The sequence below is a fragment of the Medicago sativa genome, chromosome 2 (genome assembly GCF_051527215.1).
Source record: "Medicago sativa cultivar Bolivia chromosome 2, Bolivia_mono, whole genome shotgun sequence".
Classification (NCBI taxonomy): Eukaryota; Viridiplantae; Streptophyta; class Magnoliopsida; order Fabales; family Fabaceae; genus Medicago; species Medicago sativa.
In genome coordinates, this window is record NC_140750.1 from 25051997 (window position 1) to 25068055 (window position 16059).

The 16059-nt window shown below is 33.6% G+C and overlaps 1 protein-coding gene across 1 annotated transcript; it reads right to left on the reverse strand.

Annotated features, from left to right (window-relative positions):
* Positions 1-7260: 7260 nt before the first annotated feature.
* Positions 7261-14131, reverse strand: LOC146945752 (DNA binding / DNA-directed RNA polymerase). Its single transcript, XM_085744023.1, has 5 exons — positions 14079-14131; positions 13533-13920; positions 13174-13326; positions 9170-9484; positions 7261-7916 (listed from the first exon to the last, which is right to left on the reverse strand). The coding sequence occupies exons 2-5, from the start codon at positions 13914-13916 to the stop codon at positions 7497-7499; spliced, it is 1272 nt and encodes a 423-aa protein (XP_085600149.1). The 5' UTR covers positions 13917-13920; positions 14079-14131; the 3' UTR covers positions 7261-7496.
* Positions 14132-16059: the final 1928 nt, after the last annotated feature.

The following is a 16059-nucleotide window of genomic DNA, read 5'->3' on the forward strand; positions in this document are numbered from 1 at the left end:
ACAAAATACCTTAATCTTATGCACGCAAATAACGTCGATAATGCTTGGAGTGTATTTGCAGCACTTGAACGTTCAAGTCAATATAATGCTTGGAGTGGTTGTGAGGTTTTTATTTTTATTTTTAGTATAAGTTGGTTTTGAGGTTTAGAATGACGCATTCATTGATAGGTGGTGATGTGAGGTTTATATAGTCTTAAGAATGTGTGGTATTAGACTTGTGTCTTCTTAAAGTTTACTCAAGAAAATTTCTTATACATCATACAAATACAAACTATTTTCTCTATCTATTTTCTTTTATGTTAACCCTCCAGATTTAGAGGAAATGAGCCGTGATAATCTGGAATTCGATCGTGAAGTAAGTATAACTTGGTCATTAATTGTTTTACCCATGAATTGAACTAGTATTCTGCAAAACAATTTTGACTATGCACTTTGTTTTGCACTCAAAACGATTGTAGATCATCTTTATTATTCACATTAAGCTCGATTATTTTCTTTCCATGATATTTGACAATGTGCTAAAGTCCAAAAAGAAAGAGGTAGGGAAATAAAAGGTGGAAAAAATCTTTCAACTTTCTAGCCGCTTTAAATTATAATATTTTCTGTCTAACAAAGAAAACTATAACGAATGATTAAAATTCAAAGCATTATTGAAACAAAAAAAAGGGGGATTCAAAGCATTATGATTAACAAAATAAATGCAAAATTGGAAACTAGAATGAGCAATCACTATTATTGATTGATACATTTTTGACCTTTTATCACACTTTATAGTTTCCCATGTGTAATAGGACCCAATCTTTGATGAACCTCTTGAATATGACATGCACTCACATTAATCTTCATCTTTATAATACAGACATAACGGTGGTTGTCAAATGTGACAAATGCACCATACCTTTTGGTGCTAGAAGGGTACATAATCACATTATGTAATCTCACGTATTGTCTTTTTTTACCATCTTCAAGGATCTTTTTGAGACATGATTTTGTTTACTATTGAATTTTGCTGAATTCTTCTATGTTCTAATTTGACGGTGCAATATTCACTTTAGTCCCTAATAGGTTACTACTTCGAATAATAGTACCTTTTGAATTTGGTCTGTGATTTGAGATTTGGGGTGAATAATAATCTACCAAACTGTTTTGTGGGCTCTGAATTTCATCATTCTAATTGAAAGAATCTTTGTAAAGTAAAAATAGAAAGTTGAAGATTTCATTTTATCATTGTTTAACGTCATCCTCCACTATCTATCATAATCACACACACAGAAAACCATCAAAATCTCCCCTCTTCAAATTTCCTATCAAAATCAATGAACCCAATTGACAAGGAACCAAACAAATTATATACTATTACTAATACGATGGCCCGTGAAATTTGAGTAGTAAAATAACTAGTCATATATCCTGGAATTGGATGTGCTTATGTCAATATGCAACAAGTATATCTTCAAACCAATTTAATCCTTTTACAAGCCATTTTTGGGTGCATCAATGAAAATCGAAGAATATGCAACTTGAGAGTTTACCTCAACTCGTTTTGCTTAGGTAAACTCGACTCGTAAATTTGACTCGAGAACTCGTACGAGTTTACATAAAATTATATAAAATTTATTGTATGCATGATATATATGAGTTTTGCTAGAAGACACATTTTATGAAGGTGTCTTTTAGCAAATTATTCTATGATCATTTGTAAAAAGACACCAACTAATTTTTATGAATGTGTCTTTTAGCAAAGTTATAACTAAAAAGTGGAAATCACACCTTGAGGTGTGGGTTGCTAAAAGACACCTTCATGGGTGGCTTCTAGCAAAACCCTATATATATATATATATATATATATATATATATATATATATATATATATATATATATATAGAGAGAGAGAGAGAGAGAGAGAGAGAGAGACGTTCCTTTTTCCAATTAAATAATGATAATATTTTCTTTTTAAATAACACTTTACATCTTTATATGAGAATGATGAGAATGAATCTCAGCCATCAAGATCAAAATAAATGGTTTAGATTAAAAAAACTTATTTTAGATAACACATGCCTTTCCACATACTATCCTCAATCCATTCAACTTCTCATCTTCTCTAATCTTCCATTGTTCCTCCTATTTTTCCCCACCTTTTATCTGTGTCGAATTGCACAGATCCATCATCAAAGCCATATCTTTCAACTCTCCAAATTTTCTTCTTCTCTCGGTTTCTGTCCTAAATTAGTGCACCAAAAATCTCCTCCCTAATGGAATGAAGCTTTGGAAAATCAGCAAAACATTAAGAAATAAATGAGCTTTTGAAAATCAATTCTATCTCAAACAGAAAATTGATGTGTTCTGTGCAAAACTCAAAATAATGAGTTATTGATTTTCAATTAGATTCAATTTTTCCATCATATATGATCATTCAATCACTAACCCTATTTTCTCCATTGTCCACTAATTCTTTTTCTCAAAGCTTGCGACATGTTTTTTGTGGTTTAGGGATTCAATTCTAAATTGTGTGAAGAGACCATCCATAATATATAACATTAAAGAGACCGATGGATTAATCAAACTGATGAACATATTTATGCGATTGAAAAATAAAATTAGTTGAGTTTCAAATTTTGCAAATCATATATAAATTTTTCAATTCTTTGATGAAAAACTGTTGTTTTTAATTGGATGGTGTTGCTATGAGAATCACAAAGATGAAATGTATCAGAGAGATGGAGTGGAGAAGATGAAAGAAAGAGTTTATGAAATTTGATAGAATAGGGTGAGGTACATATGTGACTTTTTAATCTCAATCATTTATTTTTGATCTGATGGTTGATGTTCATTCTCACCATTCTCATATAAAATAGTCATTCTCATAGTATACGTCCTATATATATATATATGGGTTTGCTAGAACACACCCACTAGTTTTTATGTGGGAGTGTTTTAGCAAATTACAACTAAAAAGTTAATAAATACACCTTAAGGTGTATGTTGCTATAACACACCTTCAAACAAAAACAAGTGGGTGTGTTCTAGCAAATCCTATAGGCATTTGCTAGGATACACCCACTTATTTTTTAGAAGGAGTATTTTAGCAAGTAAATAACTAAAAAGTGGTTAAATACAACTTAGAGAAATGATATTTTGACAACCACTTTTTGACAACTTTTGGACAACTTTCTCTCTCATACTCACATGATGTTGTTTTCATCTCTCTTCCTTTTTCTCTCTCCATTATTTTTGACCAATAAGAAGTGAGAAAAACAAGGTTGTCAACAAAGTTGTCATCAAATGGATGTCAAAATATCATTACTCTACAACTTAAGGTGTAGCTTTGCTAAAACACTCCCACATAAAAAGTAGTGGGTGTGTTCTAGCAAACCCTATATATATATATATATATATATATATATATATATATATATATATATATATATATATATATATATAAAGGCAAAATAGTGAAAAATATTGTAAATAGGTCAATAGTGCAAAATATGACTTAATTACAAATGCAAAATATACCAAACTACCATAATAAAACGTTATGCTCAACTTAGCTCCAAAATACAAAAATTAATGCACAAAATCATCAATTTCATAAGTCTCTTAGCCATCCAGAAAAGCAAGTTTCTAAAGTTGCTAATAAAACTATCCAAAAAATAAACAGGTTAATTTCTTCAAAAGTTCAATCTTTCTAAAGAATAAAGGAAAAGAAAAATAAAGCTTGAACTCTAAAGAATAAAGGAGAAGAGAAATGTTGTGTTGTACATTTTTTAGAAGAAGTAAAGAAGCGTCGTGCGTTCATAACATTGTGATATTGGGTTGAGCTTTAAAAATGAATTGGATTTTAATTGAAAACTGGCCTAAAATTTTAAAAGGTAAACTCGCAAACTCGGACGAGTTTACACGATTTTACCGATTTTAAACCGTGTTAACTCGGTCAAACTCGGTCAACTTTTCGATTTTACCAAAAAACGGGTTTACCTTCGAGTTTACACGATTTTGGCACCTAAAAACGTAAACTCGGGTTTTAAACCGTGTTAACTCGGTCAAACTCGGTCAACTTTCCGATTTTACCAAAAAACGGGTTTACATTCGAGTTTACATGATTTTGGCACCTAAAAACGTAAACTCGGGTAGGCATGGCAATGGGGCGGGGTGGGGACGGGTTTTACCTTCCCCATCCCCATCCCCAATTCCCATATATTACCCGTTACCCTACCCATACCCAACAGGGATAAAAAATTGAATCTCAACCCCGTCCCCGACGGGTTCGGGTATCCTATCCCCATCCCCGTACCCGTAGTGATTCATTTTTAAATAAAAAAAAAGTTATTTTTTCCAACCTCAATGGCAATATTGTAAAGAATTATGTTCCCTTTGTGAGCAGCGTTGACTGCTTGAGAGAGAACCTAGAAAAGTGTTGTCTAACAATGACATCTTCTGTTTGGACTGGAGTGAAATGCTCTAGGGTTGTGTTTGTATTTATATAAAAAGGGGTAAAAAAAAAGTATTTTTATATTCTAGACGGGTATGAGTATGGGTTCGGGGTGGGTATATAACCTCGTTACCCGTCCCGTACCCGTGTTTTGAAATCGGGAAAAACCCAAACCCGTACCCAAACTTACTCAAAACGGGAAAAACCCGTCAAATCAGGGTGGGTATGGGCTGGTACCCACGGGTACGGGTATTGTTGCCATGCCTAAACTCGGGCGAGTTTAAGTTTTAACACTCGATTTGCTAAATCTTAAGTCAAACCATGTTTTTCTTTTCAAACAACAGATATGTGGAACACACACAATGTGAATTATGTCCAACAATAGGTCTATTGAATCAGCATAAAATGTTTGAGCCTCTTATCAATCGAACTAAACTATTTGACGACCAAACCATAATTTAAAAGGGGGAAATTTTGTACAATATAAGAGACAAAGTATTATGGAAAAGGGAAAATGTTTATCAAATTTTAAAACACTCCCTTCAACTTGTTCCATAATACATGCGAAACATATAGGTGAAATCATGCTCTCATGAAAAGAATTAATCTTGAATGCATGTATATTCAACAATAAAGCAAAATAACTTATTTTTAATCTATTGTGTATTAAAGCTTTCTCCTAATTGCGTTCATTTTGGTCCAGGACGACTACTATCGCTTTGAAATTAAATGTGTTTTAGAACTCCAAACACACAATTATACCAATATGGGGTTGATTTATGTAGTAAGATATTCAGGCAAAAGCTATTATGCTTTAGACATTTCTGCACCCTGCATAAACACTTCACAACCATCAGATCTAGTATACACGTGTAATAATCCTAGGCTTCTCAAACTACACCAAATCAAGGAATAAAGGAAAGAGGTATAACTGACATGAAGCATGAGCTTCATCTTCTCTGACCAAACCTCTACTCCGGCGCGGCGGTGACCGGCCCAAACGGGCGGCACCACCGCGTCGAAATTCCCAAACACCTCATTTTTAAAATCCAAATATAGATCCAGACATCCTTTTTCACGCACAGTTTAAAAATCCACTTAGTTTTCCAAAAAAAAACACACACACAAGTCCAGATCTACAAATCAAAATACGAAATAAATGAAAACGAAACTACCTCTTCTTCGTTTCACGAATCCGATTCGGTCCGTTCCTTTCTTTGCTTCGGACTATGCTTCTTTCCTTTTGCTTCGATTCGGATTTGGAGATTTGTGGACGATTTATGCACGTACTTGCTTCTTCTTCTTTCTTTCTTTTAGATCCGTGTTGCTTGATGTTCCGAAACAGATGTGAAAAATGGCAGTTGATTTGCACTTTGATTGTTGTTATTAGGTGTTGAGTTCGGAAACCAAAAAATTGATAGAAGAGAAGAATTCAAAATTTGTAGTGTGTTGTGATTCTGATGATTGTTTGTTGGAAAAGTGTTTGATGGATTTGTAGTGAAAGCTCAAAAAATGAATTACTGAAAAATATTGTTCATGTTGTTCTTGATGAACTTCATGAATTTTTTGATAATTTTTTATGTTTGATCTAAAAATTATGTTTTTTTGCCAATTGTCAGTGTTTTGGAGTACAACTCACAAAAACCATTCCCACAGCAAAAATGGTTTTGGAGTACAACTCACAGAAACCATTTCTTTCCTCCTCCTCCAATTGTGTCAGTCCAAAACTGAATGATGGCAATGGCTCTAGGTCCTTAGTTTTTTTCACCTGCTGGAAACCATTAAGTACATCTAATGGTTTTGGAGTACAACTCACAGAAACCATTTCCACAGCAAAATGGTTTTGACATAATTTTATACAAAACAGACTATAATAAGGACATTTGTGACTGTCATTGAACCAAATCAAGACTCTGAAATCATCATTGAACTAAAATGATGATTTCCGCGGTTGTAGTGTTGTTTCGTTTTGTTTCGTTTGGTTTCACTTGGGGGTGTAGGGAAGCAATTATGTTGGGCTACCGGTTAATGGGATGGGATTTATGCACGGTGCATAAGGATTTCCTTATGCATGATAACTGCATCCAAGATATTCATACATCTTACGTATGTAGACAACGATTTAAGCATTGACTATTATATATGAATAAAATGCTATCAAGGGAAAATTATTCGCATTGTATAACAATGAAATCTTCGATGGAGATTACTTCACACCTATAACTTGTTAAACAAAATATTTTACCATAAACTAATATACGAATTTTTAGCTCATGAACAAGATAATATTTCTATTCTTTGATTCCTCAATATGTACTCTTAGGACACGTATTAGTCATTATTGCATTTTTTGTTTTATAAATTATTTTCGAAAGCACATTTCTGAAAGTGATTAGGAACATTTTGGATATTTAAAAGATATGTTGGGGTGTGGTTGTTCAATTGTCTGGTGTTACTAAGAACACACTAAGAGGTCGAGTTGCAAAAAAATAGCATGTTACAAAATCATTTTTAAATTTAAGTGATTACGAAATTCATTTTGAACACCATGCATCTTATGAAAATCAAAGAAATCATAGTGCTCAGCATAAGCAAATGTTATTCATGATAGAGATTTAGATCCGCTCATGTTGAAATTCTACAAAAGATAGATAACTTCTTTGATTACCCCACCATTAAAGTTCACTTGTATATATTTAATAAGACATGGAACTCTAAAATTTTATATTGAGATCATCGATATAATCCTCTCGTTTTGAATTACTCTCATTACAAGAGAAAAGAAAGGTTACACATGCTCTAAACTAATTGACCAATAACAAATATTTATCTCATGTATGATTCATAAAATAAATTATAATTAGTGTATTAATCACTTCCAAAATCATCAAAAGACAAAGCAGCAACATGGTTCAAATTTAAGTGGCAGATAAGAGGAAAACTTAAGTATCAAAAAAGTGCAAAGGTTGGATAGCAAAACTTGACATCACTGTATCAAAGTGACTGACAAATAACTTGATTTGCAACAGTCAATAGTAACAAAAACAGACTAAAAACGTGATCATAACTTGTTCTTCTTCCTCTTCTTTTGCCTTATCTGAGAAAATGTAAGTGGGATAGGAAGTATTGCATAGGAAACCTTCTGAGAGGATATCAATTTGCAACCCAAATGCTCAAAGATTGGTCTCAGCGCTAGTGTGGCTATCCTTAGATCCTTTGCTATATCTCTGTAGTCGGTGCGGAAATCGTCGACGAAAAGTGTGAGCACCAAAACATAAGAAATGAGAAGATTCATCTTTTCAGGTGGCAGCCTTCTTGATTCAGTAACATCAAACATTGTTGTAAATCTATGATGCAGAATGTAGGGAAGTTTCTCAAACTTTGAAGAGGAAATACCATCCATGGAGTGCTGATCTTTGAACTTGACAAGATAATTGATGAATGAAAGTATGCAAGAAAGCTTCTTCTTTTCGGAATCATCCTGTAAATAGAAAAAATACACAACGGATATCATAATTTAATCAGCAACAACAAATCTCAGAGAGAACTTTATTTTAGGAAAGAAACCAAAACCAATACACATCCAAAAAAACAATGAAAAACATTACTCAACTCAAGCCTACTAATACAATAAAAGTGCAGCCAGATAATAACAGCAGAAACAGACCCCAACCCCGCAAAAAATCAGTCCCCTATCACTTCCAAACACCAACCACCAGCTCCAAACAGATAAACAATAAGGACCATATCTGCCAAGAAAACAAAACATGGCACAACAAACCACTAAACACCAAAACCGTGGCATCCTGAAGGAGGAAAAATAGCAACACAATTCAGATTAAGAGATTGACTACTACTGCGGTGATAAAAGAAAAATAGCCGCAAAATCACCCCAGTCCCAACACAGCAGTCGCCAAATTAACTGTTCAGTACTCAAAACAGAATGACCAAACAGTAGGCAAAATCGAAACTGATAAGGCAATCTGATCAGAACTTAACAAACCCGCAATACACCTGCCCCAGGAATTCGAAACAGCAAATTTTCTACCTCTGACAGACAAATCAATGGATCCCACAAACATTTGTAATAGAAGCAAGGATTCTTTGCCAACCTACCAAGATACCAACGCCAAGCCAACACCTTAATTTTGTCAACTACTTCCTCAACAGACTCCACCTTATTATTTACAGAAGATCGTTTCTAGACTTCTATATTGTGCATTTCCATTCATATCCACATGAAAGTTTTAAAAAAAATAGGAAGTGAAAAAAAATACAAAAGGCATACAGTTCATGAACTCTCGTGAATGCATGTATGATATAGAAATGACAAGATATGGTTGCCATTTTGAAGTGTCCAAGCTTCCTTTACTTTCAAAGTATTGATAAAACGAAATATAGAATAAAATAATTACAGGTCCAGAAACTCCTATAACAGATTAATTAATTGGCTAACTACAACAGACAATCCCCTTGGGGTGGGGTGGGTGGGGGTCACCAAATATTTTAGACTACAACAGTTTAATTCAAGAAATGTTTATATATTCTTGATGATAAAATATATTGAATGAGCAGGAGTCAAAACATTTCTTACCCTTACATATTAATATATGCAAATATAGTATCACTGGTGGTAGCAAAACTATTCTTTTCAACTCTGAGGGTTCCAAATGGCCAATAATTACGAACTCTACAGTTATATTTTAAGCGAAAAGGCTATATATGTATAAGTACCTCAATCTTCTTTAATCTGTTTATCCTGTTGCGAATAAAAGATGGATAAAGACTGAAGTCTGCTGCTTCTTCCTTTTGCAAACTATAATAAATGTCTTGAAGGTAATTCCATTCTTCTGCAAGGATGATTTTGTCCAATACATAAGCCTCCTGAGGTGTAGTTGCAGAAGAATTATATGGTGGTATATGGCGAGTAACGTGAGCTTCTGTATTTGCAAGAGCAGATTCTTTTACTTCAACATTTTTCATTTTCTCGTCCAAATTCTTTTTAGCTTCAGGTTCTTCATCTCCTCTCATATCATTAAGCCTGAGATTCTGCAGAATAATACAAATTCAAAGATTAGGTTAGAACAATTCCAATAAATATCAGGTATACCTAGTTGAATGATAATGAACAGAAGACTCGATCACTTAAATTCAACAGTACTATCCTCACCTATAAATACTAGCTAAAAGGTTATTTAAAATAGGTTAAGTAATAAATTTTCATAATAATAAAATAATGGACAAAATATAAAATGGGCAAGTAAGTACCTGTCCTCAGGTTTATTGTTTTAAGATAACACAGTATGTACAAATTATAGAAAAAGCATCTTAAATGGTTTACCAAAATTGTAGCCCGAGTGAAATAAGAAAACAATCACTTAGCGGGATGACATAGACTATAATCACTACTCACTAGATGGCCACAAAGTATGAACTAGCATAGTAGCATCTATGCAGAACCCCATAGAGAGACCCAATGATATACCATTAATTAATCCATGATACAGAGCAGAGCTGAGGGGTAACCTTGGCGCAACTGGTAAAGTTGTTGTCATGTGACTGGAAGGTCACGGGTTCAAGTCCTGGAAACAGCCTCTTGTGTAAAAAACAGGGTAAGGCTGCGTACAATACACCAAATGGTGGGACCCCTTCCCGGACCCTGCGTATGCGGGAGCTTTAGTGCACCGGGTTGCCCTTTTTATACAGAGCAGAGCTCTACATGCTCCAGAAACATAGGTAACCAAAGAAAATCATGTTGATGATAACTAAGGCAAGTTAAAGGCTTCTTAAAATGCCCTTACACGGCTCAGTTCAACACACACACACAACTAAAACTTTCAACATAGGAACTACGAGAAAGAGGACAGGGTGAAAATGTGAAAACTCAAAAACTGCACTGTTAGTCTTGAGATAGGAACTGTAATTCTTTTTTTTTTTTCATTGTTAGTTCATTTCCTTCAATCTGAAAATCCACTCACAAGAGTAAAAAAAGCAACAGACTTGTCGGTTTTGTTTTAGTAAATCGTTTGTTACAAAATATAAAGAAACTTGTCTTGTTTTATCTATCCTAACCAACCCTACCTACCTTTATTCTCATAAAACCTGACTTCCATACACATAAAATAATATAATAAACTAAATTTAGTAATTTAGGGCTAAATCATGTCCAAAAAAAAATATCAAAGTGGCTCTAAAGTTTCAGAAAGAAAAAGAGACACATACCCAAGTCATAGTAAAGGCGGCACATTCAAGATCAAATTTCGTCTTGAGAAGAGTATGATGATCCTCTTTCTCTGAATCAATAATATTATTATTGATTTTGAGATTGTTATCAACAACGGTGGAAGAAATTAAAGGTGAAGAACAAAGTTTTACAATATCTGTCCCTTCATCAGCCTTTAGAAACCGTTGAAAATCTAATTCTGAATCATTCCGATTCATCTTTGTTTCTCCTTCGTTCCCCGCATCCAACATCAACCAATATTGTTCTATTATTTCATCCATCGATGACATTCTTTTCACCTTTCTTTCTCTCTATGTTTATGTTACAGGCTATTCTTTTGTAGAAAGGTGAAAAGAATGTCATCAATGGATGAAATAATAGAACAATTGGAATATAGAATAATTCAGAATTAGATGAATCGGAATGATTCAGAATTAGATTTTCAACGGTTTCTAAAGGAAACGGATGAAGGGACAAATACTGTAAAACTTTGTTCTTCACCTTTAATTTCTTCCGCCGTTGTTGATAACAATCTCAAAATCAATAATAATGTTATTGATTCAGAGAAAGAGGATCATCAGACTCTTCTCAATATTAAACTTGATCTTGAATGTGCCGCCTTTACTATGACTTGGGTATGTGTCTCTTTTTCTTTCTGAAACTTTAGAGCCACTTTGATTTTATTTTATTTTTGGTCATGATTTAGCCCTAAATTAATAAATTTAGTTTATTATATTATTTTATGTGTATGGAAATCAGGTTTTATGAGAATAAAGGTAGGTAGGGTTGGTTAGGGTAGATAAAACAAGACAAGTTTCTTTATATTTTGTAACAAACGATTTACTAAAACAAGACCGACAAGTCTTGACACCATGTTGTTCAACAAAACTTAAGTTTATATCCATTTTATAAATATGATTACTATATCTTTCATCTATGATTCTCCTCACAAACCAGTAATAATTTTTCTTATAGAACATAAGCCTGTGTCTTCATATAGTGATTATACAAACAAACTATATTCATGTTTTAAATCCATTTCCCTCTTTTTTCATTGGATGTCTTTTTCTCATGGAAATTTATGATTTCCACATTGACAAGAATTTGGGAGTTTCATCAAGTGCCATACTGCTTTGGCACCTTTCAATGTTTTGCTTGAGAATTAGTTTGACCATTGTGGCTGCTGATTAGCTATTGTTGCTAAGAGAATGGTTTTGGAGGGATTATAATTTGGGAATTGTAAGTGTAAATAAGGTTTAGTGAATTATAATTCACCGTGAGAATGTATGTGTAAATAGGGTTTAGTGAATTATAATTCACCATGAGAATGTAGGGCAATGTTATCGATGTCGGACCAGCAGAAAGCCAAAACTCGACATATCCAACATATAGCGCCATGGCGCTGCCATCCTTCACAAATAGATCGTGGCAGTTTTCCAAAAATCCGCCATCGATATCCGCCATGGCTGATATTTGACAACACTGATGTAGGGTATATTCTTATACAAAACATGGTTATAGTCCTAACAAGACTGGGAGTGTACCCATCTGATGCATTAAACCTTAGCTTTGCTGCATGAACATGTTTATAAACTATAAATCTTACCTTATGGTTTCCATTTTTCAGCTCATGTGTGACATTGCATAATATATGTCTCCTATTTTTCTGTTCAGTCATGTATTCTGACCCCTTCTAATAATCACAAGATAAAATATGTATTCTAACATGGTTTCTTTATCAAAGAAATGATATAAGGAGAAAACCATAACTGACAGCTGTTGCCCAAAGTTTGAGTTGTAGAATTCATGCCAAATGAATTGTGTTATATAACGAGTCAGTTCCAATTAAGCTAAGAGGTGAAACACTCTTGAGTTAAAATAAGTAAGATTTCCTAGAGTTTAGTATTGGACAGCTTATCTTCAACGCAACAAAACATCAGATGTAGAGGCCAATTTGGCCTGATTCTAGTGGCTTGTAAAAGTTGGAATGCAACTCTTTCCAGGGAATAAATCGGATCATTCAATAAAGCTACTGGGATATTAAATTGCAACTAAAACAGAACAAGCTCAACAATAGAACAAATTCTTAATGTTGAGATCCCACATAAACTAGAGATATGACCAAATTAATCCGTGCAATTCTTGAGCTAAATCTCGAGATTGAGTTGGACATAAAGCCCGATCTGAAGACTCAATATACAGCATTAAGTTGCAGACTCTTATCCTACGAAGGGTGTATTTTGCCGTGATCAAAATGGGCAGGTCAAATCATAAAATAAACAATTGGATGGCAATGTTGAAAGTGAAGTGCAATGCCTTCAAAGTTTAAAGTGTTTTTCCAATCCAACCATAAACTTGTATTATATATATTTTCACCTCTAAGCTGAGATTCACGCATCATTTTCTAAATTTTCAAAAATAAAATAAAATAAATCACATTGAAATAAGGATGTTGTCGTGTAATTACTTATTAGAACAGCTAGCAAATAAGGGTTAAGCATGAATCTAAATATACCATCTTATTTGACCTCTTTGTTCCCCAAGCAGCATCAGCCTTTCGCTGTTTCTCTGTCCACTGTTCCTTAGTCACCTCTTCCACCATCTTAGTCGGAGTCGGAGGCGGCTCCTTATATTCCACACCTTTAACTCTTGGTTCCAATCTGAATATCTACACAACATCAACACAAACACAGTAAGTGTATGTTCCGTATCACAGTGGTTATGCAAGAATCATGTCGATCCACCGTGATTTTCCAAAAGCTACACTTTGTAGCTTCTCTAAAATCACGGCGGATCACCATGATTCTGGCACACCCACAGTGATACCAAATCATCAACACAGCTATTTCCTTTTCATTTTTCTTCACAATTTACCTTATTACCACCAATAGGCACAATCTTAAGCGTCTGAGATTCCTTATCAAACACACCAAGCATATAAGTCGCAGGGTTTCTAGCCGCTGCCGCAGCCTCACCCTCATAACTCGTTCCAACAAATTCAACCGAGGATCCAGCTGGGCTGACAACAAGCTCAGTCCTCTTATGCTTAACCTTGTTTCGATACACTTGAACATCGGTACCGGAAGAGCTCTTAACAGGATCAAATCCAGAAGTAAAATAACCAATAAATGGAGGCATTTTGGATGGATCAGAACTGACAACTTCAATCTTAGCTTGAACCGGTTCAGGTGGTGGTTCAGCATCCATTTTCTTCTTGGTTTTAGCTTTCTTCTTGGATTTTGGCTCAGGGGATTCCATTATGCTGCATCATAATATAGAGAAATTAATGAGAAACAAACTAGGGTTTAGTTTCAACATGAGAATAATAAGTTAAGTTGGATATATTAGGATACTGTGTAAAATGATTTTACACTGTCATCTAAAAAAACAGAAGGAAAAGAAAAAGGTGGAGTTGCTCACTGTTCTAGCGGCCAGCAATGGATCCGGCGGCGGTTTCCGGCGGTGAGCGGCAACAGTAGAGAAGAAAAACTCAATGGAAGAGGGTGGGGATGTTATAGGGGTTAGGGTTTTTTTTTTTTTTTCGTGGTTTTTGGGCTAATAGTTTACACCTCTACTAATTACATTTACTTATATCACACCCTCTATGTTATGTTTCTGGTGCATCATCTGTTTTTATTTTATTTTTCAGTTTTATATCTTTTGAATATAATCTTTTCTTTTTTAAGAAATCTTTTGGATATAATCTAAAACTTAAAATACATTTTGAATTATATAATTTGAATTGTACCACTATAAAAAAAAAAAAGGAAAAAATCTATCTTCCCTCTTCCATTTCTTCCGTTATGTGTTTTCTCTAAAATATTGGTAAACCCTTTAAGATTTAAATCTTGCTACATTGTGTCAATTTTTAAGTTAAGTTACACAAATCTATCGCTTTTGAGACCTTTCCTACCATTAAAAAAAAAAGTTAGTTCATATTTTCTTAAATATTTTTTAGGTTCATTTTTTCTTTTTCTTTTGGGTATTGGTTATTTTCGATTTTTATAATTTGAAATGCATTGTTCAACATTTCAGTTTCTAAAATCCAAAATATATTCATATTTTGATTCATCTATGAATTTTCTTCAACATGCTGATTTTTCACTGGATTGTTCGTAATTTTAGATATGGAAGCACGTCTTGATCATGTTAGGGCAACATGATGAGCATTATTTTTAAAGTTGTTCTTTTTAAATAATGTTGAAGTTCCTTTGTTATCTTCTTTCGTGTCGAGTTCTTATGTTAAAATGAAAGAAGGTATGACCATATGATCTCTCACTCTTTTGTTCTATCTATGCAAGTTTCTTGGCGTTTGAAGATTTATGATGTAAAGATTGTTTTAGCCAAAATTTGTCAAAGGGGGAGATTGTTAGGTATGCATGTAGACATGTTTTGGCTGCATTTTGTTAATACAAAGAGTTCTAGCAAGATGTCGGACAAGATATCTTGACATGTTGGTGCGATATAAGAGTTGGCTGCATTTTGTTAAAACAAAGAGTTCTGCATTTTGTTATATTTATTTGAGATTACAAGTTGAGTATTTAAAAAGTAGCATTTTGTTAATCATGAAGCTTATATAGAAATGTGCTAAAATAGTTATAGACGGGAAAATCATATATGTTATGCACTCAGATGATTGTAAAGTTACTAGATGAAGATGAAAAATGTTTGAGAATTTGAGTAAATAATGAATAACTAATTGATCCTGAAGTACCATATTTTAGTTCAATTGAGACACAAAAACGTACCTTGATAACTGTTCATGTTATGATATATTATTTATTACTGTGTTATATTAGAAATGCAGGTTATTTGTGTGATGCTCATATGAAATTTTAGCACTACATAAAGAAAGTCGAGAATGTGTTTGGTTGAAGTCAATGATTGAACACATAGAAGAAACATGCAATTGTCTTCCGAAATAATGAATGAAACAAACCTTTATAACATGATACTAGGTGCATTGCTCAGTTGAAAGAAGGTGATCTTCAGAAGAATGATGATATAAGCCATCAACAAATTTGTTCGTGTTATAATCTTGCAGACCTTTTCACAAAGTCACTCCCAAGCATAATTTTTTAACAACCGATACAAAATATTGATCTTAATCGTCTCGGAGATGATTGTTTGATTGAGGGGGAGATGTAAATATAGTTTGCACTCTTTTTCCCTTCACCATGGTTTGGTCCCGCTGGGTTTTTCTGGTAAAGTTTTTAATGAGATAGATATACTGGATATTGTACTCTTTTTCCTTCACTAAGATTTTTTTCAAGAGGGAGTGTTATGAATATATATAAATTAATGGTTGTCCATCCATTAACCTTCTACATACATGTAACTCCCACTAGTAAGTGGATTGAAAAGTGATTATTCTTTTTACCTATTTATGTCTTATAAATAC